Source organism: Parasteatoda tepidariorum, chromosome 5, assembly GCF_982258835.1.
Source record: "Parasteatoda tepidariorum strain Cologne lab strain chromosome 5, Ptep-v5.0, whole genome shotgun sequence".
Taxonomy (NCBI): domain Eukaryota; kingdom Metazoa; phylum Arthropoda; class Arachnida; order Araneae; family Theridiidae; genus Parasteatoda; species Parasteatoda tepidariorum.
The window spans coordinates 21,406,015-21,430,906 of record NC_141759.1 but is presented as its reverse complement, the minus strand read 5'-3'; the positions used below and the strand labels follow the sequence as shown (position 1 = coordinate 21,430,906).

General features: G+C 31.0%; 1 protein-coding gene across 1 annotated transcript in view; it reads left to right on the top strand.

Moving 5' to 3' along the window:
- Positions 1-20,150, top strand: part of LOC107439966 (nuclear receptor dissatisfaction) — a 90,708-nt gene extending 70,558 nt beyond the window's left edge. Inside the window, 5 exon segments of the mRNA XM_016052725.4 lie at positions 1,160-1,611; positions 1,614-1,856; positions 12,361-12,616; positions 13,807-14,061; positions 19,933-20,150. Coding sequence (XP_015908211.2) covers positions 1,160-1,611; positions 1,614-1,856; positions 12,361-12,616; positions 13,807-14,057 — 1,202 coding nt within the window. The 3' untranslated portion in view covers positions 14,058-14,061; positions 19,933-20,150.
- Positions 20,151-24,892: the final 4,742 nt, after the last annotated feature.

Below are 24,892 nucleotides of genomic sequence, written 5' to 3'. Positions count from 1 at the left end.
TAATATATGTGCTTCATTTTTGTAAGAATAGTGGTGATCAAAATCATTTAAAAATTAAGTTTATAAAAGAAAAAATAGTGTATATTTACTACCACTTTAAATATAAAAATAAAATCTTGCGGAAAATCCGGAAGAGATGGCAGGTATGGGGTTAAGCAAATTAGTAAGACCTAAGAATTATGCAGGGAATTTTTCACTTGATGGCCAAATTAACTTATTTGAACTGTTGTTCGCTACCACTTTATAATTCGAATCGAAAATTTTAAGGAAGGAACATCTTGAGAATTGTAGTCATCGAATGAATGTCAGCACCGAGCCAATTTGAATTATTTTTAAAAAAATAAAACGTGGTTGATAAAAAGTTTAAAAGATAAAAACTATTAAAATTTTTGAAAGTTAGTTCAGAAAGAGTTAATAGTTCGTGACTACCAGATCTTATAACTTACAGAAGTCTGCTATAACGACAAATAGCCATAGCAGATTAACTGTGATTGTAGTGAACTTGTCATTTTAAGCAATAACATGTATTAAATGTTAAAAAAGCTATAAAAATGAAATGAAGTAGGTATAACTACAGGGATAGCACAGAACTAAACATATAAAAAGTGGTGATTAATGAACAGCAAAACTCTAGTAAGAGCGATTAAAATTTCAAACATATTTCCATCAGTTGACTGTTGAAGGTGTTTGTATCGGTTTATTAGAATTACATACATTTTCAAGCTTAAAACTCATTGTCAAATCGAAAGATAGATAGCCCAATATAGATAACAGCTGGATTTGAACCAGCTACCTCCATGCTTTGCACAGCGTTCAACGGAGGATTGAGGAAAGTGTTTTTAGTTTAAATATTAATAATTTGCAATGTAAGTCACAGTGGTAGTTACGATTGGATAATTAAATGGATTAAATAAATAAAACTGAATTGGTCTCTTCCACTTCTTACATTTTTTGTCGCTCGTAGCATATCTGACATTATCAGTAGACATGGCATGATTTAAATCAAGTGATTTAAATTACGCCAACTCTTCTTAGCATCCTGTTGAATTTGCCACAAATTTAGTTCATTTGGTATTGTTCTCCAAAATCAGTGAAATAATTTAATTTTTAAAAACGATTATTTTAAAATAAAATAATAATTTGAATCATTTCTTTACAGCGGTCCAGCACGAAAGAGGACCACGAAAACCTAAATTTAAAGACAATTCAGACGGACCTATCAAACCGAATCACCATCACCACCACCCGATACAACTAGGGCACCCGCTCACTCATCACCACCGACTCAGCGCCCCGGCACATCACCACCACCACCAGACCTACACAGCCAAACTGGCATTCGACATGTCGAAGCTGCCTTCTTCGCTGGCCGCAGCCGCTGTTGCAGCTGCAGCAGCCGGGGCTGACGGAGGCGGTTCCGGGTTATTCGGTTCGCCGCCCCCACCCAAGGATGCTGCCTCGTCTGCTGCGGCCGCCTTCCTTGGGGCGTCCTCCGCAGGGCTCCTCCAGATGCTACTCAACGCCGAAAAGTCTCAAGAACTGATATGGAACAGCGTGAAGCTCAGCGCCCTTGGAGGAGGGGTCCTCTCCAAATTGCCAGAACATCACATTTCGCTGGATTCCCTCCACCGCCGCCTCCCCATCCTCTGTGTCCCCAACTGATGTCTCCACCACCCTCTTCAGAATCGTCAGGAGGAAATGGTGGGAGGAGTAGTGGGGGACTTTTGGGATTTGGAGGGGGACAATTGTCCTCTAATAGGGAATCTGTTCAAGAGATTACGGCTAGACTACTATTTATGGTCATCAAATGGGTCAAATGCTTGCCTACATTTCAAACTTTGACAAAAACTGACCAGGTAAGAAATCCTTTTTTTTTAATAAATATTTTAAAAGAACTTAAAAAAAAAATATTAAACGATTTCAAAAAAATAATTTTTTTATAAAAAACATCAAAATATATTTTGATAGCCATTAGCTGCTTTTTAAAATACTAAAAATCATTCTTGTTATTTGAGAAAATTTAAGGAATTAATACTTTATCTATTAACATTCAACACAATTTAAATATTAGCAGAATTTTACCCTCTGCACTTGAGGGGCTTTTAAGAGTTAAAAATGATAGACACAATACTATAAGTTAGTTTGACAAATTTTCCTACTTGCACACTTTTCATAAAATGACCACTAAATAAAGTGGTTATTAAACATTGAGATGTGAAAATTATAGTAATTACCCATCTCCTCCTATATTAGAAAGCATCCACACAGTTTTTTATAAGTATTCTGCGCAGACTATTTAAAAAGTGAACCAGTTGTGTGCATTTATCCCAATTCTATTTTACAAATAATTTAGAGAATTTTTCATAGGTATTTGAGAAATGAATGTGTGGTGGCTGACAAGTGAATAAAGCAAACCAATCTTATTCATAAATTAAACAAATTTTTATACATAGATTTTCTATTGAATACTTCTTTCCTAAACTGGACTATCTAAAATTCTAAAAGAAACCGCGTGGAAGCTTTCAGTTATAGGAGGCCTCTCGCCAAGGCTTTAATTTATTATGCTTTTTACGAAATATTTTACACAGTGGTAAACAGTTTAAAGGCAAAGCTTCCAGAATTCTCAATAATTTTGTCAACATTTCAAGAACCATGGGTGAAAGCCCTTATATAGCAAGACGGAAAAGAGAAAAACCTGGTACGTAAAACATTTCATTCCAGCATTTTTTTCGAAAAAAAAATGAAATATCTGTAACTATCAAGATTTCTTTTATAATTCTGGCATATATATAAAACTGCTTCTTTTCAAAGATAAAGTAGATATTCTTGAAAAATGTAAAAAAAGAATAAGTAAACTCCTCCCCAAAACTAACTATAACTGAAATGGTTTTACTACCAGCCTTTCCTCTTTTCCGTCTCGCTTTCACCCCTGTCAAGAATCGTCACACTACAGAGCTTGAATAAAGAGACGATTCAGATGAACTTTTAAATCATTTACAAGTAGTTGTGAGTGGTGTGAAGAACAACTTTAACTCAAACTTATAAGACAAAGAATGATGCATTAAAACATAGACTTAGCACCACTAGAAAAAATTCTTCCAAAACGAGCACATAAGTTTGCATCTCTGGTTAAGCTAAGCTATGCTGGAATTTTTTAACTTTAACCCTTTCGCGCCGACTGTCACAAATACGTGACAGCAAAAAACCGTATCAATCAGGGTAAGAAGATAAAACTGGTAATCAAAGTATTTCTTTAGCAGTTTATTTGTAGGCGGAGTTATAATTGTTTGATTTATTTAATTCACCATTACTTTGTTAAAAATAAAACTATTTAGTTATACTTTGAATTAACATTGATTATATGTATGATTAAACAAACAATAATTAAAATAAAAGCAAAGTAAGTCTGTCAAATTAGTAACGACTACATTTAAGTTACCGTTTTTTATTTAATTGCAACTTGATTCTGATTTTGTACGAATGCTTTTCTGAATCACCCGTCCCCAAGGGGTTAAGTTAGTAGTTCATTACTGTGTAAATGTTCACAACAATTTTAAACTACAGATGACCAAATTAGTAAATTAAAGTTTAAATTTATATGCAGTTTCTCTTGCTTGTTAATACTTTATTTTGTTTTTACAAAAAAATAGCACTTTTTTCTAAACACTAAAAACCAGTTAGTTGGGATTTCCAATATATAGTTTGGTTTCTATATTGTTATGAATATTGTCAACGCTTTGTTATTTTTGGAGCATAAAGTTTCACTATTTACGCACCATTGAATTTTACTCAAATGGTCATCATTGCTCATAAGAAAAAACTTTATCCAATGATCCAAAAATCTTTTTCTGTCTTAAAGATTCAACATACATGCTTCTTTCCTTTGAGCACTCATAAAAAAAAAGACTTCAAATAGTAACCGAAATTTTTTTCTGACATTAACAATTTTACCGATTTTCTTTTTGTCACTCATAAAAAAAAACTTTCTCGAGTAACCCAAAAATTATTTTTTAACGTAACGATTCAAGCATTCAAGTCTCTTTCTTTTTGTCACTCATAAAAAATATTTTATTCAACAACACAAAAATCATTTATTGACTCATAAAAATGATTTTTGTCAGTAACCCCAAAATCCCTTTTAGGCGTTAAAATTCAAACATTCAAGCCTCTTTCTTTGTGTCGCTCATAAAAATGATTTTTGTGTAATCCAAAATTTCTTTTCCGACGTTAATGTTCAAGCATTCAAGAGTCATTCTTTTTGTCGCTCATAAAATTTTTTTTTGTCAGAAACCACAAAATCCTTTTCTGACGTTAATGTTTGAACATTCGAACCTCTATCTTTTGTCGCTCATAAGAAAGATTTTTGTCAGCAACCCAAATTTTTTTTTCTGACGTTAAAATTCAAGCATTAAAGCATCTTTCTTGTCGCTCATAAAAAAAGACTTTAGACAATAACCTGAAAAGCCTTCTCTGAAGCAATAATTCAAGCAAGTTGTTTCTAATTACAGTTACTACAGTCAAGACTCAGAATTAATAGTGTACTACCTAAATATTTCCAAGTTTCGCCAACTCTCCCAAAAATAGGCGTGTCTTGGCAGAAATCTCTTATAAAGCCTCGAAAGCAGACACCTAACTTACCGAGAAATTTCAACACCCTATTAACCAGGGAACGCTTTGTTCTTTGGCAACAACAAGTTACTGTAATTAAAGTTAAACCCACATTTCATTCTAGTTTCCGGGCTTCCTAATTTTAGAACAATTTGATTTTGAATTCATAGCACGCTCATGCTACCAGCATCAATTTTAAAACGTAGAAAAATAATCCTATGTTTGTTCCTACCTTATTTGAATATCAATTTCGCCAAGGCACCGCCATCAAGGTACACCACGTGACTTAATAACTCTTATCCTTAATAACACTTATCCTTAATTATTCTTACATTTTGTTTAAATTTCATGTTTTATTTGAATAGAGGGCTGTAACTCTGATGGTAAAATCATTTCATTTCTAGTTTGTTTTCGTGAGAAGTTAAATGTACATAACTTATTTGATATTTTCTACAGTTCAACTATAATTTTCTTTAAAGTATCGAATTCGCAAAACTTCATATCTATAAATTAAGTTCTGATTTTCAGCAAGCCAATTTTCGCAGCACCCTATAAAAAAGTGAATTGTGGTAGCTACTTTGCTTTAAACTAACAAATAAATATTCGATTTCTTCTGAAACTAACAAAATATTTGATTTGAGATGTCCTATAATTAAAAAAAAACAGCGTCCTCAGTTTTTATAACTTAATATAATTATTTAACTTCTAAATATGGCGTCGTAGTCACATTAATTCGTAGCATTCAAAAATAGGCGAAAAATATTACACCACTATTTATTTTTATAGGACCTTACGAATTATATATATTTTTACCAGTTAGATGGTAAATATTTCATAGAGTAATAAACGATTAAAAATATCAGAATTTATGCTGTTTTTTTTTGCCTAGATTACGAAAGCTTTCGAAAAATTTGCTCGTGATGGTGTGGAAAATAATTTAAATACAAATTTCAAAAACAAAGAATAATACACTGAAACATAAACTTAGTTACCACTAGAGGAAATTTTAACCCCAAAACGTGGAAAGTTTACAGCCCCACTAATGCAGGGCTCGTAGCGTGCTCAAAATTTTTTTAAAGTGATAGAAAAAGTTAGAAAATAAAATTTATTTTTATTAATTCAGGTTCAGCACTACTTTTACGAAGTATACTTATCTAGTAACAAAATCGATTTTTGTATCTTTTTTATTAAATTAGAAGCTGAGAAAAATAAGATTTTAACCTTTTAGCTAAAATATTTTCACCACTTTAAATGTAAAAATGAAGTCTTCGGGAAAATCCGGAAGAGTTGCCAACTAGTTAGATAACAGTTTCACTTTTAACAATTATTTTCTTTAAGACAACAACATAACTACAATGCTCACAATGGATAGATGAAATAATTTAAGTGATGTATCAAGAAATATATTTTGTTTTTTTAAGAAGTTTATGATAAAACATTCCACATTAATACTTAAAATCACATACGTGAACACCCAGTGAGTACACCTTAAACCGTACACTGCCTACTACTACGCTTTTTGTAAAATATTTCATAGACAATTAAAAACTAAAACAGAAATCTGACGTAAAATAGAGAAAAAATACTTAACCCTCTCGTTTACATAATGACCAGTGTGTACGAGAGCTGCATTGAGCCGGTATTTATATGATGACCAGTGTGTACGAGCTCTGTATTGAGCCGTAATTTAAATGATGACGTGTGTGAACGAATGTCGTATTTAGCCGGAGTCAGCATGATACTGTTTGATAACCAACCCAATTTACTTCTAACTGCCGATGGCTAATATTTAATTCAAAATATTAGATTAACCCTTTGCACTCGAAATCCTTTCAACTGTCAAAAAATGACTTAATAGGGAAAAGATATATAAATAAATAGAATAGGAAATAGCCAAAACAAATGTGAAAAAGGACCAAGAAATTATAAAAATGACCGAAAATTTTAAAAACTGACCAAAAAATTACGAAAAAAAAAATTTCCTTATAAAAGAAAACAAAGGCTACTAGAATGCTAAAAATATAAAATAATGCAATTAACATCCATATATTAGCCCTGATTATCAGAGAGTGTTATTTAATTTTTCAAAATATGAATGAAGTGCCGTGCTAAGCCTTGTTCATTCAAATGCATGCGCTTTTTGTATTTTTAAAAATGCACGAATCAGCTTTCGATGCCATTTCACCCCGTAGTCAAATATCGTGCTTGGCGTTAAGTACTTGGCGCTTATTTTTTATGCATTCAGTCATACATTTTTACCATTTTCTCGCTTTGAAAATGCAAATGGAATGTTGTTTCTTTTTATTACTTAAAACGAAGTGGACGATTGTTATAAGCATTTTCCTTAAGTGTGGAAAATATTCCGTAGCCAAGACGTAATTGAATATGAAACGAAAGCACTGAATATATTATGTTTTGGCGGTGGAAAGAATAACTTCTCTCCGCATGGCGAGGGGAATCGCTAATGGGTTCCGAATGGAAAAAGGTGACAGTTATGAAATATCATGAGATAATTCTTCTGTTGAAAAATATATTATGATAAGGTGATATGGCAAAAAATTTAATGCATCTTGTTTGAGTTAACGTTTTTATTTTTGAGATGCCCCAAGCGGAGCTGCATCGTTTTCTATTAAGATTTTTTTTTAATCGGCTTGTAATCAAAAATTTATGTTTTCAGAATTTTTTTCTAATTTTTCATCGTAGTAATGTTCATCTAAATGTTCATCGTAGTAATGGATATTCCCGAAAAGAAGCTAAAAATAAAATTTATTTGTTGCCAGTTTTTACTCTTTTCCGTCTTAATGTATATGGACTTTCAACCCTGAATGGTGAGCAAATTATGTTTAACACGTTGAATGCCACCTAATTTTACATGGCTTGCCCGTCTGGCCAAACTGCAAATAACTACTATCTAAATTTGCAAATATTAGGCAGATTTTGCACATGAATTGTTTAGAAATAGTGGTGGATAAAAATCTACTCAATTGAATTTAATAAACCAAGAAACACAATTAATAAACTACCACTTGAAAATATTTATTCGCTGTCGGGAGTAAGTTGGCACCTCTGTGTATATAAATAAAACTATTTTTGTGTGTTTTATATTGCATAATTTCTTCAAACAATTTTAGTAAGGGTATTAATATAAAAAAATAAAAATTTACTCGAATTATGTGTTTCTAATAATCTTGGCTTCATCGGTCACCGGTGATCACCGTGGTGCTACGAACAAACTCAGTGCCGGTAACAAGTGGCCCCCATGGCATTCAACGTGTTAAATCAAATGACACACAAATTTCGTTTATTGTATTGTGTATTGCCATATGTAAATTAAAATATTACACAGAGTTTGCAAGTTTTAATACTGATATAAATTTTCTTTTAAAAATAAATTGCAACTAAAAAAAAAAAAAATAATTCTGTTTTTTTTTTTTTTTTTTTTTTTTTTTTTTAAATTTTATTTTTAAGAAGATCATTTCTAGTTTTGAACCCTTGGTGAATGTTTCGCTTCCTCAACTCTTATGACAGTTATGAAATTTTTTTTAACGGAATACATCTGTAAAATGAAGTCTAGTACAAAATTCCTTTTACATTCCATATTTTTCTTATTTATTTATTTTCACAAATTCAATAATATGCTGAATAACAAATGAAAGCATTATTGCTGGAGAAAGCTGCATGATTTTGTTTTGCTAAAGGGTCGATCGGACTGTGTAAGGGTCAGGGAGCTGGCATTGCATCAGGAAGGTTCAGGGTTCGAATCCCGGGCATGACATGGATGTTGTTTCATTCTCCGTACTATCTCTCCTTTCACTGGGAGCATCGTTGGCTCCCCTAATAGGGTGCTTCTGAAAGAGTGGCCAACAAATCTGCCTTGTAAATGCCTGAATTGACGAAAGGTTTACACAGGTTGGCAGAGGGGGAAAAATGCTTTGCTAAATAAATCTGAAAGCTAAAGTTTTCTCTTTTTTTCCATCGGTTATATTATTGTGCTTAGTATAGCTGAGTTAGACTACCATGATTCCTATTCCTGCTAAACGGAAGCATGTAATATTGTACAAGTACAAATGCATACCTGCCAACTTTGAATCCTTTCTAAGAAGATTTTCCCCAGTGATAGTAAAATAGAATTCAAATTACAATTCTGTGCTGAAACATAGTTGTATTTAGCGGAGTACTACAGCAATATTGCATATTAATATATATGCTTCATTTTTATAAAAATAGTGGTGGTCAAAAAGATTTTCAATTAAGTTTATAAATGCAAGGAATATAGAGAAAGCATACATTTTACAACCACTTTAAATATAGAAATGAAATTTTACGCCAAATGCGTAAAAGTTGGCAGGTATGCAAATGGTTTATTCAAAAAATAAACAAAGATATAGCGATATTTAAGACATCTTCGTAAGTGAATATTAAAATACAATATCTTAATACTTCAACCAATATAATATATAAAATAGATTAAAACTCAGTAAAATTTAAATGCTATATTTTACTATGCTTTTTGAAAAAAAAATCAATTTTAAAATTTTTTTTGACGAAAATAAATTATAAAAGGATGTTACATTTAATAATATAATTTGAATTTAAAATAATTTGGCATAATTTGATTCAAATCTATATTTTTAAATCATACAATGTATTGACATTGAATAAAACCCATTTCATTTATTTACATAATGTTTATAAAACTAATTCTTTTGACAAAGTAGCGTTGCATACCCATATGTATATGTGAATCCCTTTATAAAGAATGCAATAGTTTCAGTGAAAGGGCTTTAGAATTTCTTTTAAATATATTTTAAAATCGTTATCAATTAAATTTGCAATAATAAATTTTCCCCAGACTTAACATTCTTTAAATTCCATTCGAACAACTAGGGAAGAAAAATAAAATTTTTTTAAAAAAAGGGAAGTAACTTTTTTTGACCCAACGTTACAAAGAAATTAATTAACTCTCTTTAAAAAACACTAATCTTAAAGTGAGTTTTTTTTTTGTTACAACACCTAACGAAAATTCTTGTAGAAATTGTTCAATCGGAAAAAAAAAAACGACATGTTGAAAGCCGGGCTGTAAAAAATTTAAGTAAAAAAAAAATTCCCTTGTCCCTCACTGATACATTTAAAAGAAGGAAAAAAAAAACACTTTTTGCTTCTGTGTCGAAAAACATACGATGGATTAAAGAATTTTCACTGCAACCGTACCGACTCTGTTTTGTCAGGATTAGTGTTTTTTATACCTCTTTTTTTATTTTTTTCTCCAGCTACTTTTACAATCCTTCTTAGAATTTCTTAGAACGTTTTTTATCGTCTCCCACGGTTCGGCTATCAATTCAATTTAAATTCATCGCCTTCAGCGTGTAAGTTTGCTCCTTTCAGTTAATTGTACAACATTTGTGAAAGATTAGCGTCTAAATTCGCCGTCTCGGCGTTTGTTGAGTGGGGGATTTCGAAACGATGCAAACTTTGTTTAATCATATTTGCCTATGCAGGTGTTTTTATTTTTAGCGTAGCCTTTTGTCTATCATATTTGATGGTTTTAAAATTAAAACCCTCCCCCCTTTTTTTATGTTATTTATGCGACAAAATGTTTTTCTTAGACAATCTCGACGAGTAAGTGATGCAAAATACATTCGACAGCGAGCTCAACGTTTTCTTTCTCTCCGAATATTTATATTATCAAACACTAAGGTTTAATTAAAATTTTTCAATTGTTAAGGGACGATTTGGAAATTAAAAACATTTGTTTTAAGTTTGCCATTTGGGCACTTATTATAACATAAAAGTATCTTTAAAAAAAAAAAAGGCAATTTCTGCTTGTCTGTTAAGACCCCATCTTTTAAATCCTAATTGTTAAACAAATTTCGTTTATTAATTAACAGTATTATCATACAATTTTTAATGTCGCATACTAGATTTAGCCTTGTTTGAATTTGCTTTTTTTTCAGCATTTCTTTTATATATATCAAAGCTATTTCGTATTTTTTATCTATAAATGTCAGCCAGTAAGGAAAAACGAGCGAAGTAACTAACACAGATGTTTCCCCATCTGCATTTGATTTAGAAAAAGAAAAAAAAAACATACGAATAAAAATTACAAATTACTTCTTTGGAATTTGATTTTAAGCGTATTAGTTCCCTGGTTTCAGATTTCGTTACCCTGGGTTCAGACTTCGTTACCCTGGGTTCAGACTTCGAAGAGTAATCCCGAAGTCACATGCAAGTGATTAAATTCAGTTTTTGAAGAGTAAGCTTAAACTCGCTGCCTTCATACACTTGTGCATCAGTGGATTCAGTTTCTGATAATTTAGTACAAAGTAGCTGTTTTTATGTACTTGTGCGTCATAGGATTCAGGTTTCGAAGTGTGACCTTGAAGTCGCTGTTAGCAGGCACTTGTACTTATGCGTCTTTGATTTCAGTTCCCGAAAAGCGATCGAAAAGTCGCCGCTTTCATGCACTTGCACTTGTGTGTCATTAGATTCCGTTTTGAAGAGTGATCTTAAAGTTTTAATTGCGCGTCATTGATTTCTGTCGCCGAAGAGTAATCTGAAAGTGGCTGCTATCATGCACTTGCACTTGTGTGTCATTTGATTCCGTTTTGAAGAGTGGTCTTAAAGTTTTAATTGCGCGTCATTGATTTCTGTCTCCGAAGAGTAATCTGAAAGTGGCCGCTATCATGCACTTGCACTTGTGTGTCATTTGATTCCGTTTTGAAGAGTGGTCTTAAAGTTTTAATTGCGCGTCATTGATTTCTGTCGCCGAAGAGTAATCTGAAAGTGGCCGCTATCATGCACTTGCACTTGTGTGTCATTTGATTCCGTTTTGAAGAGTGGTCTTAAAGTTTTAATTGCGCGTCATTGATTTCTGTCTCCGAAGAGTAATCTGAAAGTGGCCGCTATCATGCACTTGCACTTGTGTGTCATTTGATTCCGTTTTGAAGAGTGGTCTTAAAGTTTTAATTGCGCGTCATTGATTTCTGTCTCCGAAGAGTAATCTGAAAGTGGCCGGTATCATGCACTCGTGCGTCATTGGATTCCGTTTTGAAGAGTAAGCTTAAAATTGTTGCTTATGCATTTGTGTTGTATTCAGTTTTTGTAAAGTGATATCTAAGTCGCTGTTTCTATGCACCTGTTCTCGTATATTGTTGGAATCACTTTTCCATTAATGAACTCAAAGTCTTGAAGAGTGGACCTTAAGTTGTACTTGAGCGTCCTTTATTTAAGTTTCCGAAGAGTGATCGAAAAGTCGCCGCTATTATGCACTTGTACTCGTGCGCCATTGGATTTCGTTTTTGAAGAATGGTTCCAAAGTCTCCAGTGGCATGCATTTGTACTTGGAGCTCACTTGTAAACATAATCATGCTTACATATTTTCTTTAAAAAAAAAGACAGGAAGAAGAGAAAAAGAAAGAATAACTTAGTAGAATCTTTGTAAGAAAATCAGTCCTTAAAAATCATGGAGCTTTTATAAAGCATGTTTTGAGAAGTATTTTAAGAAGATTTATTATTCTGATTTTCTAATTTTCGCTACTAATTTAATTTAGTTCAACTTTCTTGTATACAGAAATATCGAATTGCTTGTAATGGTCACAAATGTACCAATCCTTTAAAAAAAATTATAATTAATAAAAATATAATATTTTTTCATTAATTATAATTCTTATTAAATCAGTGTTTTGATTTAACAGGAGAGCTACGACTTCTGTTGTATGCTTTTCAACATTGTCTTCTTGTGTCATTTTTCAGGTCATTCTCTTAGAAGAGTCCTGGAAGGACCTGTATCTTCTAAATATGGCCCAATGGTCAGTCACTCTAGACTTGTTGGGAACACTGCCCAGACCTCCTCTGGCACTGACCAGGGCTTCAGCGGAACAGAAGAGTGAGGAGACTGCGCATATGGTGGACATGCACTACGTTCAGGAGGTCATGCGGAGGTTTCGCCAGCTCTCTCCAGATGCAACAGAGTGCAGCTGCTTGAAGGCTATAGTCCTCTTCAGACCTGGTAAGTGGTCAGTACAAAATATAGTACATTCTAACTTGAAGTGGACGATAGGGCACACCATAAAGATTGCAGAATCATCCATAACGGAAACGTCATCATATCCCGTGACCTCCCAATTCTAAACTTGCTGTTCGTGCTCCTTTGAGCTAGTACTATTATTTTTTCTAACTTACTTTGTTTTAATGTTATTTCACATTTTTAATATTGTCCAAAATTGCATCAAAATGGGCTCACAAATAGCTGTTTTATGGTAATTTAGTCACACATTTTACCAGATTCCCAAGTTGGTCTACAAATTATTAAACTACGATTAAATAGTGGTTTTAGCTTAATTCATTGAAAGTTATATTCAATATATCTTAAGGTCCAGTCCGCGAATGTACATTTCTTTTATAATTATGCAAAAGGATCTTTTATAAAATAAAGTGGTTGGGTACTTATCCTTTGACTCAATGGCAATGTACTATCGTAAAGAGATACAGTATCTATAGCGTGAAAGAGCATGTGCATAGATATTCAAACTTGAAACGTACGTATCCGACAGAACCAAGCAGTACATCTTAAATATACATTTAAGAATAAATGCCTTGCCCCATTTATTTTTAGATAAAGGAACCTTTTTTTCTTGTATACTTGCATAATTGGGCGTGTCTTTTTTGCAAACAGAATTTTTCGATAGACTTAACGATAATATTACTTGCTATCACTTTCAATACTAAACTAAAAGAGATATACTTGGAAAAGTAGCTAATTTTTTTTAATCCCCATTAATAGATTTTTACTGTTTTAACTGTTCGATGTCTCCCCGGCAGAGTTCATATGGTTCTTAAGAGACTTAGAAAGTGGAAGCAACTGCAGTGCTGCCAAGTACTCGCTTTTTTGCAAAATGTTTAATAGAGGGGTACCCAATTAAAAGCTAAAGCTTTCAGCATTTTTATTAATTTTGTCTACATTTCTAAGCACTTGATTTAAAACACGATAGTGCCGAATTGAATGCACTGTGCAAAAAAAGCATCCTTTCATATTACGGCGGAGCCCTCAAAAAACAGCCTTTAAAAAACTTCTTTGATGAGAATAAAAGTTGACATTAAACCAATACGTAGAACATTAATAAAAATGCCATGTATGGTTTAAAAATTAATGTTCCTAAAATTTTTTAAATTTTCTTGATTGGAGATTTTTTGTTTTAGAAACTGTCGGCTTGTGTGATGTGCATCCTGTGGAAATGCTCCAGGACCAGGCTCAGTGCATTCTGGGAGATTATGTACGTCACAAATATCCTCGACAGCCAACTCGTTTCGGGAGACTTCTCCTGTTGATTCCATGCCTGAGGGCTGTGAGTTCTCAAGCAGTCGAGAAACTGTTCTTCAAGGATACCATCGGCGATATTCCCATTGAAAGACTCATTGGAGATATGTATCATATGGAAAGATTAGACTAAAAAGGTATGGGCCAATTGATAAAGTTTATGATGGACGCCTTTACAATGATAATGACGATAAGGCGCTTTTTTCTATTATTTTATGTACTATATAATAAAAAGTTTTGGCTACGTCATAAAATTTCTTAGTTTGTAATTAGTGTCTGTCAAAGTAAAGTAAGAACGAAATTGTAGTCTAAAGCTATTTGCTACATATTGTTCCAAAGTTTTTAACACCTATTTATTGATTCATGATTTATTTTATAAATTTTTAATGCGTCTTATTGTCTTTATATGGTTCCAAGTTCTTTCTACTATTTTATAACCGTCGTTGAACAACTGGTTTTATGACTAGTCATGTTCAGCTCCGGATATTCCCATTGAATTGAAATTTTGAACCCAATCCAGAAGTCAAGGAATTCCTAGATCAAACATTGGGAAAAATTTACCTTCGTTAAAGACTTTTTGAAGGAACTAACCTGCACTAGCGCTCCATAGAGAGAAAAACCAAGAAAACCTCCCAAGGTTAGCCTGACGGCAAGGGGACTCTAACCATGATCAGTTCACTGAGGTTATTTTACGTCAGCAAAATATTTTATACAGTGGTAGAAAATAAAAAAATAAAAAACTCTCAGAATTTTCAGTATTTTTGTCAACAACATTTTAAAAGCATCACCATGAAAGCGGTAGCGTTGCAACTGAGCTTTTAAATCACTAATATATACTGGTGCCGAAAATAAGTTCAACATGAATAAAAAATGCATTAAAAACATAAACTTGGAATAAATTTTTACAAAAACGGTAGGAAGTTGGCAGTCCTGCTTTTAACCTATTCGAGACTGGTGAGTTATACATGAATTCTCAGGGTGGCGATAATCTAGTTGGAAAAAAAAAACTGGTAGGCAAAATATTTCTATAGCAGTTAATTTGGGGGGGGGGGAGGTAATAATAGTTTGATTTACTTTAAACCCCTACTTAATTAAAAATAAAAATTATATAGTTACACTTTGAATTATCATTCATTAGATATGTTCAATTAAAGTGAAAGCAAAAATAAGATGGTCAAATTATAAAAAAGAAACCATGACCAAATTTAAACAACCAATTTATTTTTTTCCATCCTGATTCTGATTCCGTACGGATACATTTGACTCGCCTGTCCCGAAAAGGTTAACACTTTGCTCACTCGTTCCTTCCCAGCTTATAGCTCAGTTTATTTCATCTTGCTGTCGTCAGTGTGGGAAAAAAAAATGTCCTCGATTTCATGACAACATACATAGTATTTCATAGAATAAGATAAGAGTTTTGATTGATTTCTTAAAAAAAATGGAAGATTTTGTAATTAATATTTTGATTTTTCCTCTCTCCCATTGTTTATTTTTGGCACTTAAACATGATTCTAAACATGATCTGCAGTTTCTGACAACATCCGAGTCTTTTGTCCTCCCAGGAAGATATATATCATGTCACCTTGTTTAATGTAACTTTTGTCTTTCATCTAATCTATCATCAATCAAATTGGCTTTAAAGAAAAAGATATGAAAGCGAAAAGTCTATCCGTTTTAGTAACATCAATTTTCACGGTCCAATTATCAAGACATAAACCCCCCAATATCTTCGGCCTTCAATATTTCTAGTCCAGTAAATACGTCTTTTTTTAAAAAATTAATATCCAAGATTATTATTCATCGACAGTTTTGTTACGTACTTATAAATAATGACTCGGAAGTCTCTTCTGAACGCTACCATTTTAAGAGACAGAATAAAATTTCTCTTAGGTACTTGAGGTTGTGTTCCTAAAGTATATTTTCATGCTGAATTGAATACGGCCAATCCCTATAAACCATACAGCTAATAGTTTATAAGTCATGAGGGTTTTCTGTACCAAAAAATAATAATAAATAAATAAAAATACAGTTTTGAAGCTGGCATTGTGATTTAAAGAAGTGAGGTATTCTTAATTATCATTTTTTGAGGGCTTAATCGAATAAAACTATACAGGAGTTAATTTAACCAATAGTTTTAAAGTTATGAGGAGGTTTTGTGTATTAAAAAGTACTTTTGATGCGTATGAATGTACAATTTTGATCTAATGATCGCGCTCATTCTTAATGGTTCAAGAGGGCGACCACAAATATGCTAATTAATTAGTGCAGACAATATTTTAAGTTACAAAATCAGATACAAAAACATATTTTTTCTGGATTAACATACCTTTTTTTCCAGATGGATTCGAATTCGACCCCCAAACTATTGGGGTAGTCGCGATCTGGGAAATATGGTCCCCGTAGTTTGGACAGGAAAGCGATCCATAGTTTGGACTCCTTAATGTTAATTTTACTTTTAACATATTTTTCCCTATCTCGAGAACTTTTAAAGCGAATTGAAAATTCTTTGCAGACAATTAAAAATTCGTTTATTCAACGATAATTCCATGAAATAAATAAATAAATTTTAGTATATATTTATTTATTTTGTTTATTTTATTTAACAATAGTTGAAAAAAATTTGAATTTTTGGGTATACAATTTTTAACATTATTTTAAAGTATGTAATTTTACATTGTAGAGTACAAAATTTAAGCGAAATCGGTAAAGTATTTCCTAAGAAATCAACTTTTTAAAAGAATATGTTTAAAATTCGATTTTCAGAAATTATTCAATCGATTTTTCGCTCCAATTTTACATTATTATTATCATATTTTTATTATATTTTTATCGTATTATTGTTATATTTTTCGCAAAATTACGTACTTTAAGTGATGTAAAAAATTGTGTACCTGACTTCAAAATTTTATTCACTATTATTAAAGAAAATAATAAAAAATAATAAATATTTACTAAAACTTATTTTTTGCGTTGAATTATCTTAACTAAATGAATTTTCATAATTGTGGTGCAAAAATTTATAAATTCGCTTAAAAAGATCTAGACATATGACAAACTACGCAAGAGGTAAAATTAAATTAAGGAGTCCAAATTATGGGATAGTTCTCCTGATCAGACTACGGGGACTATATTTCCCAGTTTGCAGCTATCCCTTACATTTTGGGAGTCAGAAATCTGAATTTGTTGAAAAAAAGTATGCTCATTTAGATAAAGTATGTTTTTGTGTCTGATTTCGTAACTTAAAATATCATCTGCACTAATTAATTAGCATATTTGAGATCACCTACTCGAACCATTGATAATGAGTCCTAGAAAGTGAAAATCCGTTCATTAGATCAAAAGTTATTCAGTGAAGTCCGTTTTTTCTTCACTGTACAGGTCAAAAGTAGCACTTTTTATAGATAAAATCGCTTTCAACATATAAACTATTCGTTTTATAGTCACATTTGATTCAACGTAAAAAAAGGAAAAAAACTATATAGGGAACTAATATTATTTAATTCATATAGAAATTTCAGATAATTAAATAGGTACAAGAACAAAATTGTACATTAAACGATTATAACTTCTACACTAGATAACAGTTTGATTATCCCGAAATTGGTCTTTTTCAACTCAGCCACAAAAAATACACCGAAAACAATACCTAAAAAACGCATAGTTTACGTGGTTACATTAAATATACCTATACTCTGTCGCAAGTTAAAAAAAACCCCATTTGTTGGCATCTCAGTGCTCGCCAAATGGATGCTAAGCTCCCAGCCCGGAAGTATTTCAACATTGTAAGTCTTTAAACGTTGTTGCACAGTCTTCTTTTTAATTGCTTTCTTATTAACCCGTTTTGTCCCGAATTAATATATTGAAATGATATAAAAAGTGGTTTTATGGAAAAAGTGGTATAATATATTATCGAAATTAATCGTTTTTTCTACTTTTAGGGCATTTAAAAAGTCTATGATAGATATAAAAGTACTTGCTTCTTAGAATTCTAGATCTAAGAAGTAACTAAATCATTGTGGTATCTGTGAATCTTTTAATTCACACAGATAAATGAAAATGCTGAAAAAAGTTTCCCACCACAATGAATGTCTTTGAAAAAATGAATTGTCTTAAATATATGACGCTGGGGGTTAACCGGTTAACAACAGTAATCAATCAACAAGTAATAAGAATTAATAAAGATGATATCAAATTGTAACAAATATGCGTTTTTTGTTCGCATTTAATTCTAGACTTCTAGTCCTAGTGTTCTGATTTTATTGGGCACCTGGGCCGCGAAGCGGCCCCTATCCCATTCATCTGGAATTTTATAACAGTTTTGGTTGAGCAATGAGGTGAGCAGGCAATGGAGTTGCTTTTATTAATTCTAGACTTGCTCCTTATAATTCTAGATCTAATAAGAAATAACTAAATCATTGTGGTATCTGTGAATCTTTTAATTCACACAGATAAATGAAAATGCTGAAAAAAGTTTCCCACCACAATGAATGTCTTTGAAAAAATGAATTGTCTTAAATATATGACGCTGGGGGTTAACCGGTTAACAACAGTAATCAATCAACAAGTAATAAGAATTAATAAAGATGATATCAAATTGTAACAAATATGCGTTTTTTGTTCGCATTTAATTCTAGACTTGCTCCTTATAATTCTAGATCTAATAAGAAATAACTAAATCATTGTGGTATCTGTGAATCTTTTAATTCACCCAGATAAATGAAAATCCTGAAAAAAGTTTCCCACCACAATGAATGTCTTTGAAAAAAGGAACAGTCCTAAATATATGACACTGGGCGTTAACCGGTTAACAACAGTAATCAATCAACAAGTAATAAGAATTAATAAAGATGATATCAAATTGTAACAAATATGCGTTTTTTGTTCGCATTTAATTCTAGACTTGCTCCTTATAATTCTAGATCTAATAAGAAATAACTAAATCATTGTGGTATCTGTGAATATTTTAATTCACCCAGATAAATGAAAATCCTGAAAAAAGTTTCCCACCACAATGAATGTCTTTGAAAAAAGGAACAGTCCTAAATATATGACACTGGGCGTTAACCGGTTAACAACAGTAATCAATCAACAAGTAATAAGAATTAATAAAGATGATATCAAATTGTAACAAATATGCGTTTTTTGTTCGCATTTAATTCTAGACTTGCTCCTTATAATTCTAGATCTAATAAGAAATAACTAAATCATTGTGGTGTCTGTGAATCTTTTAATTCACACAGATAAATGAAAATCCTGAAAAAAGTTTCCCACCACAATGAATGTCTTTGAAAAAAGGAACTGTCCTAAATATATGACACTGGGCGTTAACCGGTTAACAACAGTAATCAATCAACAAGTAATAAGAATTAATAAAGATGATATCAAATTGTAACAAATATGCGTTTTTTGTTCACATTTAAGGAAACTGATGAAAGAATAATAAATATTGTTTCTATCCTGCGATTTTCTTCTATAGCAAAAAAAAAAAGTGAAAATTCCTAATCTCGCATTTGATTTGTAAAGAGCATGTCAGCATTAGACGCGCTATTTTTAATGGTCCAATCAAATACAATGCTCTTTCAACGTCATATAAATGTTTCCTTTTCAAGAACGAATTTTCTTCTTTGTTATCGAAATTTGTCGTCACGTCTAGAATTCCAATAAGACTACGAAACTATAACCTTTTTTTTTTTTTAATAATTCCATGATATATATCGTAAAAGGCATCACGAATTAAATTTATGACTAACGTGTTTAACTTTGAAAAGCTTTTATATTGTTTTAAAAGCATATTTTTTATAATTTGATTATGAAATAAAACTGAACTATATACAGTCACGGATGATTACTTAAATCATATGCAGCAATGGTCTTTCCTTAACTTGCAATGGAATATAGATTGATGCGACCAATTGATGTTATTTGTTTTGATTAATAATTCCTTTAGTTTAGTTGCAATATAAACATTTAAAATACTGCATCTGATGTAGTTTCATTTTATTTTTCAGATTTTCTCCTTACAAATGCTGTAATTATTCCTTTCAAAAAAAAAGTTTCTGCATAAATGTGAATCCTCAACCTTCTCCGATGCATCAGTTGGAGATGATCACAATCAGGCGTTGATACGCTCTAAGAACTGTTAAGCCAGCTTCTGTTGAATTCTGAAAATTAAATGTATTGAATAAGAAAGTCAATTTTTAAATAAATGTACAGTGTTCAGTGTTAATTGTATTTTATTATTTATACACTGTCAGCAACCAATTGGTTCGTCTCTCAAATGTACCTTTTGGTATTAAAACGTTATCCCAATATTTTTATTTCCCTTTTGTATTATTATTTCTTATTTTATTCCATCAATACTCCTACATTTAATTCAAATTTAAGTTCATCTTTTGACCTCCTAAACCCTTTGACCTTTTCAAAGGTGGTTGGATCAAAAAATATCTCGATTATTTTTTGACTCTGATATAAAAAAATTTATGTAGTTTTTAACTCTTAATTGGTCTCCCCGTATAACGTACATGCAACAGACATGCAAACTTTTTGCGAGGACGATTTTAACAAGTATATATATATATATATATATATATATATATATATATATATATATATATATATATATATATATATATATATATATATATATATATATATATATATATATATATATATATATATATATATATATATATATATATATATTAACATCATCTATTATTCTATTATTCTAATTTTATTTAGAAAAGAAGTAAAGAAATGTAAATATGCACAATCCATATAGGGGGGGGGGGGGAGCAAAGGCTCCATAAGAACTACGTTTCATTTTCAAAAAACACGTTTCTACGTTTTTATCTTCAAAAAAACAAGAGCCTTACTTTCACTATAACATATGATTTTTTTCTTTCAAGTCATGTGATCTATTATTTCCTGACGTTTCTTTGCTTGGAATGAAGACATAATTAATATCCCAAATATTTATTAAAATGAATTATATTTCAGTTTCAGAAAGAGATAACTTACTGAAATATCATTCATATCATTGAAATATCATTCATGATGATAAGGATTAATTTTATGAACAAATATTTTTTTTTTCTAACAAGTTAAAGATATTTTATCCGCGGAGATATTTGTTTTATATGAAAAATATTATTAGAAAGTTTTCTGGCTCATTAGCATATTTTATTAACATATCACATAAGTCATTAACAATTTTCAGGATCATTAACATATATATATAACTAAGAAAAATAACAAGTTTTATTTACTGCGTATAAGCTTCAAATATATACAACTTATAAAATAAGTTAAAAATATGGAGAAAACATAGAAAATATTATAATGAAGATTAATAAAAAAGGAAAAAAAAATTATTAAAATTAAATATTTTTAAAAAATTTAATTGAAAAATTATTAATAAGTTTGAAAACAAAATAAAGAAATGATATAACCTCGTCATCAGCTCACGCGATTATATTCGTCAAAAGGAGTGCTTTCTAATATTGTATTAATGTAGCCAAAGCAAAATATATCAATACAATAGTGTGAGGAGCACCCAAAAAAATTGAAGCGAAAATAGAACATATTAAGAAAAATCTACGGAACAAAATATATTAAGCAAAAAATATATAATAAAATGCAAGAAAAATACAGAATAAAATACAAAATGTAAGCGAGTAGCGAATTCAAATGAACTTACACGTTCCGGAATTTTTCAAAAATGATTTAATATATTTTCGTAATACGTTTGCCACATTGCAAAATACGAAAATAGAAGCGTAGATACATTGCGCACATTCATTTTCGGGACAATGCAATTTAACTAACGAATCAAACGCTCTTCAGTGCTGCAGTGAGAAAGCCCCATAAGAGGATCCCTCTATTTACGCTTCTATTATCATGTTTTGTAGTCTGAAACTTATCAAAAAATATTTTAAATCATTTTTGAGAGATTCCGAAACGGATCAAGAAAAATGACAAATCATTCTTAGAGCTTCAAGCATGATCATTCGAATTAGGTCAAATCAACCTGAAATTTTACATTTTGCAATGTAAAATTTTCCGAAACAAAGTTTTGCTGGCAAATGGAAGATTTTGAAGCATACCTGCCAACTTTTACTCTTTCTGAGAATGGATTTTCAGAGTGGTTGTAAAACAATAAACGAAAAACAATCTGACTCGAAAATATATTTATATTTTGATCCCGTAGGAATTCGCTTGTGCAAAGATTATTATGCTTTTACATATTTGTTATAATTATTTATATGTAGTGGTGGCCAAATTCATTTATAATTATCATTATAATTCAAGAAGTTATTTGGAATAACCTGAATATGGCTACCACTTTAAATATGAAAATAAAATCTTTGGGAAAATCCGGAAGAGTTGGCAAGTATATTGAAGTGGGCGCCTCAATAACCCCAGGCTAAGATAGCCACCGTGACTTCTGAAGTGTTTCCATATTTTTGTCCAACCCTTATGTCTTATAAGCAAATTGGTAGCTGACTGAAGATTTTCTGTTAGTTTATATGCAAACCTGCAGTCTCTTTTTTTATTAAAGCATTTAACCCCATACTGCAAAACATTAGTTGTGCAGATAAATGGTTAAGATCTAAGTTTACAGGGCACATATTTTTGTTGTAAATTTACGTGCAAACCTGCAACAACTTTTTTTTAATTAAAGCTCAATACTGCTAAATATGAGTTCGGTAGATGAATGATGAAGATCTAAGTTTACAGGGTACTTAACATTGTTTTTTATTTACATGCAAACCAACAACCACTTTTTTAAATTAAAGCTTAATACTGCAAAACATGAGTTCGACAGATAAATGGTTAAGATATAGGTTTACATGGTACTTAACATTGTTTTTAATTTACATGCAAACATACAACCACTTTTTTTTAAATTAATGCACTTTACCCTATACTGCAAAACACGAGTTCGACAGATAAACGGTTAAGATCTAAGTTTACAAGGTACTTATTTTTGTTGAAAGGAAATGCATTTCTTATTATTCAGATCTTGCTCTTATTCAATTTATACATATAAGTAGTTTCGTTTTTGTTATAAATTTAGTAGTTAGAGCGTATTCGTAATTGTGATTTTGCTATTACCATGGTACTCAATGCATAGAGTATATTACAATGTACAAGACATACATAAAGCCTTTATAATACTAATTAAATCTTTACATTTTGCACTTTGAGAACTCTAAAATACTATTTAAATTACAATAAGGGCTGATTGATTTAAGCTCATAGACATAGTCATATTATTGCTCAAGACGTTTACCTTTTTATCTTGATATTGTGACAACGTGAAGTAATTTTGCGTAAACTAATCATGATACAGAAAGAAGTAAAATTAATTTTTCACTATTTGCTACAATTGCAACGTCATTGGCTGAATCGCTGCAAAAATAAGAAATCAGAGTTATTAACAGTTAGAGAAAAGACTGCAGCGCCAATCTCTTGAAGTGTTATAATTTAAATTATACGTATCAATAAACGATTAAAAATAGAGACTAATTAATTGAATTTATCTGATAAAATAGCATCGCCGCTTGTGTAAAAGTGTGTTAGGGGTTTGATTTTGGAATCTTCAATTAGCATTTCGGTTTTAAAAATATTATAGTAGTTTACAGTTGAGCACTTTAGTGGTTTTTTATAAAGTTGTGTTTTAAGTGTCATCAAAGTTTCAGTAAGGTTCTTTAATTTAAAATCTCTATGTAAATCTTTTTTTCGAATAAAATATGAGACTCCACACATTTTTCTCAGTAATTTATTTTGAAAGTCATAAAGTTTTTTGGTTTTTCATTATATGCATAGTTTTTTCTTAAGTGACATTTTGGGGCAGTAAATTAAACTTAGATGCAATATTGATACATTTCAATTGATAATAATAGAATAATCTGTCAACGAAATATTTAGATACTTTACTTATAAAGTTTTTGACTTTTGATGTCACTGCATAGGTGTCAGTGGAATACAAAAGATTTAATTTTGTTTAAAATTGCTAATTCTACTAAATTGTATGAACCCAAAATTAAAATAAATTTTTAAGTATAGTTAAGCACATAGATAAATTTTTAAGTTATAGTATTCTATTTGAAATAACTTTAGTTTTTTAAAATAACAGCTTCAGGAAAGTTAGTTTTCCAATACCAATCAACCACTTCTTTCATAAAGTTAATTTTTGATTTTATTTAGTTGGAATAATTAGCAGGAATGTCAACTCGCTACGCTTTGTGAGCAAAGTGCTTCTAGTGGTAACAAAACTTATGTTTCAAAGAGTGATTTTTAGTTCTGTAAATTTGATTTAAAACTATTACACCTATCACTTTATAAATAATTCAAAGCTTATATGCAAAGCCACTTTGGACCTTTTAATTCGTGAGGAGACTTTCAAAATTCTTAAGATATTAACCAAGTTTGAGCAAATTTTAATTATTAACGCGTTGAACGCCGCGCTAATTTTACATGGCTTGCCCGTATAGGTAAACTGTAATTAACTACAAACTAAAACTGCAATATTAGACAGACTTTGCGAGTTTCAAAAGGTTTAGCATGACAAGATATATGTGACAAAAAAAAGAAAAAGGTTTAACATGACATATATCAGAGATGCCAACTGCTCCGGACACGCCAAAATAATTAAAAGAACGGTAAATAACTACAAAGTAAATTTTGAAAATATTTGACTATTTTTGCTTGCTTTTAAGAAGGCGTAGCATGACGTAAGTACAATAAAGTGGTGAATTATATAAGCCTACGAATTATTTAGAAATAGTGGTGGATAAAAATCTACTAAATTGAATTTATTAAACCAAGAATCACAATTGATAAACTACCACCTTAAGAAATATATTTGCTGTCCGGAGCAAGTTGGCATCTCTGCATATATGACAAAAGTGGTGAATGACATAAGACTACGAATTGTTTAAAAATAGTGGTGGATAAAAATCT